The sequence below is a fragment of the Triticum dicoccoides genome, chromosome 5A (genome assembly GCF_002162155.2).
Source record: "Triticum dicoccoides isolate Atlit2015 ecotype Zavitan chromosome 5A, WEW_v2.0, whole genome shotgun sequence".
Lineage (NCBI taxonomy): Eukaryota > Viridiplantae > Streptophyta > Magnoliopsida > Poales > Poaceae > Triticum > Triticum dicoccoides.
The window spans coordinates 553661651-553665123 of NC_041388.1; the positions used below are offsets into that span (position 1 = coordinate 553661651).

Below are 3473 nucleotides of genomic sequence, written 5' to 3' on the forward strand. Positions count from 1 at the left end.
ACCGTCGCCAATTTCGGATCTAACCGGCGAAAAAAGGACTCCTGAGGACGCGACTAGACCGTTTTTTGGGCGTCGGCGCCAAAAAAAAAGGCCGGGGGGCCTATTGGGGACGCGGCTCGAGATGCTCCAAGGCCAAGTGGCCAACCAAGCTCTGGCGGGCTAAGTAGAATGTTGTTTGGTTGCCTGACTTGCATGTAGAAATGGGGCCGTACGAAACTTAGGCCTCCTTTGGTTTAGAGGAATCTTGTAGGAATTTCATATGATAGGATTTCTATAGGAAAAATTCCTTTAGAGTCCTTTGGTTTGTAGGAATGGGATCCTATTCCTATGGAGGAATTCTTCCTATCCTCCATATTTCATAGGAAAATAAACATTAGCCTTGACTCAATGAAAAAAATCCTATGATGTGAATCAAAGGGCATCTCCTTTTCCATTCCTACTCATAGAATTTGAGATACATGTCATCTCCACCCTATGAACCAAAGGAGGCCTTAAAGCGCCCTCAACCCGCCAGGAGCGCTCAAATTGGCCGTTTTTTAAGATGCAAGTTGGGCTTTGTGCAATTTACACCACAGGGAGTATGAGAGTTAGGCTTAATGCAGGCAACCAAACTACATGCAGACGATGGCCCAGAGCCTGTATACTGAACCAGGCTCCACGGGGACAGGCTCCGCTGAGAAACTAACCAAACGCGCCCACAATAACTGTAACCAAACCAATTTGCATACAACGGCACCAATGAACGAGCAGTGCCACTGTCACTGCGTACTCATTCCAGAGATGAATGAAGTGACCGTTGATCAGTTCAACGGCTGCGATCAGATCAAATCACAGTTAATAACAGTACCAGTAGGCAAAGATATGAAGAAACTAGCGTCAGATCAATTCATCAAGGAGCATGTAAGCACAGACAATTGTCAGACATCAGAATGCACGGCCACCGGAGTACAGTACAACAAACATCCCACTGCAGCTGCAGTTAACTGTCACAGCACCACCGGTGGCTTCAGGATCAGGGACACAAAAAACCTACAGCAGCAGCAGCAACCACATCTCAAGTTCACTCGGCTGCTGCCCAACCCGACCTGCTAGCTAAGCTAGTATAGACATGAACAAGGGGTGGTACACACAGCTGACTGACAGAGAAACTAGACGCCATCAAGAGTTCACTTACTCCATCACTAGGTGAGCAGGGAGGGGGTAAAAAGTACACGGTCTGCGGATCGATCGCGCTAAGAAAGCACAAAAAGAATGACTGATGTTGCTTCTGTACAGGGAAGCTCTAGCCCTACCGACCGGATCAGTATCTGTCGAATGAAGATTGATACCTGTCTGTCGACCTCGCCGAGGAGGCGCACGCCAAAAACTCAGTCCCTTTCAGGAGCGTCTCCGGCTTCTTTCCGCGCGCTCAGGTTTCCGGCATAGGTCCACACCTTCTCTACATCACCGGAGAAGAGCTTCTCGACTTTGATCTCGGGTTTCGCTGGCGGGTTCTTTTTGCTCGGTGGAGGCTGCGGTGCTCTTCCGGGGCTGTTGCCATTGACTGGGGTGGAGGAGCAGAAGGTGGGTGTGGCGAAGGGGGAGGCGTATGGCGTGTGCTGGATCGAGAATGGGCTTGGGGAGATCTTCTTCTGGACTGGTGCGCCCGTGCCGCGGTTGAAGATCGAAACGGTCTCCGCCGCGGCAGACTTCTTCGTGGCGTCGTCCACGTAGATCACGTCGTCAATCCTCGCAATTGTGTTGAACGCCAAGCTCTCCAGAACCCTCGAGTAACTTTCAAGTATGGACTGGCCGACATCCTGGGCAAGACAAGGCAGGAACAGGGTGAAACCTTTTTTAAGCAAGTCATGTAGAAAGTTCAGTGATGTTAACAGAGCAGGTTTCTGATGATAATTGTAAGCTCCAGGTCTAGCTAGAATCAGTTTTGAATGGACAGATAAGAATGCAAGCAATCACTTTCAAGGCCATAGTTTTCAAACTGAGTAGGGTGTGAAGAATTGTTAACCTTGTTATACTGGATCTTGTTCATGTCAAGGGAAGTCTGTGGCAAGCCAGGGTGTCGCAATCTTAAGCTCTGTAGCAGACCGTCGGCTCTCTGGGACAGCACTTGGCTCTTCGTATCTCCAACAAGACCCTTCACTTTTCCACCCCAAGATTTCTTTGACTTTGCCTGAGGCGCCGTTTTCTTTTGGCCCTTTAGTCTCCAGACATGGATGGCAGCCTCTATTCTGTTTGCTACTTCAAGTGTATGGTGCTCCGATGACAGGTCCAAGCAGTCCAGGAGGCATTCAGGTGAGAATTGTTCAGCCGTTATGTACCGGTAAATTATCTCACCCAAGCAAGATCGGCCACTCTGCAGAAAGAAACAAGACATTATAATGGATAAACCTATTCACAGAAATATACTGTATAATTTTTTGGCGATTCGACCAACAATTGATAGAAATATCCATGACCCAAAACAAGTACTTCATGCATTTGGTACACTCTTATCAGCAACTTAAGTTTGCATAGCAACTCAGTGACAGTTAGTAGTACCACTGAATGATACTGAATTTTGAAGTGTTTACCTTTGGCAAGGACTCCAGGTACGCCTCCGGGATCTCCATCTCAGCAAGCACGTCGCTGTTGATCGCCATGGCCGCCTTCAGAATCTGATTGGCGCAGTCCCTGCTCTGCTGCAGCTTCCTCCGGGCCTCCTCGGGCAGCCCCTTGGGCGGCACCCGCGGGCAGGGCAGCCACCACTTCTCCTCCTGCCGCACCGACGACGGGCGCCCGCAGGAGGAAGACGAGGAGGACGGGCAGGGCCCCCCGCCGCCGTCGTCGACGACGATGCCCCTGTCGACGTACCAGAAGTCCGTCTCCTTGAACTCGTCGATCATGGCGAGGAGCATGGCGTCGAGCTTCCTGAGCGCGGGGAGGTTCATGTAGAGGTCGCTGCGGGGGCGCGGCACCATGACCTCGAACTGGCCGCCGCCGTCGGGGAGCTCCTGGAGCGAGGGGATGAGCTCGACGATGGAGTCGGCGACGGAGAGCAGCCAGTCCATCTCGCGCGTCCACATGGCCTTCCTCGCCGACGCCAGCGGCTCCAGCCGCCACAGCTCGCCGAACACGGTGGCTGGACGGGTTCGGAAGGAAACAAACAAACAAAACAAAACAAACGCGGCATTCAGCACGTATTTTCAGCGGCAGAAATCACGGGAATGCAGGTGAAGTGATTGACCGAGGGAGACGCGTACCGGAGAGGTTGGTGATGGCGTTGGAGACGGCGAGCGCGGTGCAGACGCCCTTGCCGCTGCCGGACATGTCCTCGCCCAGCAGCAGCTTCGCGAAGCGCTCCTTCATCATGTCGATCTCTGCCACGGCGAACGCAGCAGAAAAGAAGGCTCTCCCGTCAGAAACAGAAAAGCGCCGGTACTGGTGCGGAGTGGAGTAAGATCTAAGCAAAGGGTGGGCGGGGTACTTACCGGAGA

At 52.2% G+C, this 3473-nt stretch overlaps 1 protein-coding gene across 1 annotated transcript; it reads right to left on the minus strand.

The window, feature by feature from the left end:
- Positions 1 to 862: 862 nt before the first annotated feature.
- On the minus strand, positions 863 to 3390 carry LOC119302739 (rop guanine nucleotide exchange factor 1-like). Its single transcript, XM_037579789.1, has 4 exons — positions 3240 to 3390; positions 2571 to 3118; positions 2006 to 2353; positions 863 to 1799 (listed from the first exon to the last, which is right to left on the minus strand). Exons 1-4 carry the CDS (start codon positions 3346 to 3348, stop codon positions 1368 to 1370), a joined length of 1437 nt encoding a protein of 478 aa, XP_037435686.1. The 5' UTR covers positions 3349 to 3390; the 3' UTR covers positions 863 to 1367.
- Between the last annotated feature and the right edge of the window lie 83 nt (positions 3391 to 3473).

Coding starts and splice junctions, on each gene's coding strand:
- LOC119302739 (XM_037579789.1), bottom strand. CDS start 3,348: ATGATGAAGGAGCGCTTCGCGAAGCTGCTGCTGGGCGAGGACATGTCC. Junction 2,354..2,570: donor ACCTGGAGTCCTTGCCAAAG/GTAAACACTTCA, acceptor TTCTTTCTGCAG/AGTGGCCGATCTTGCTTGGG. Junction 1,800..2,005: donor ACAAGATCCAGTATAACAAG/GTTAACAATTCT, acceptor TGTCTTGCCCAG/GATGTCGGCCAGTCCATACT.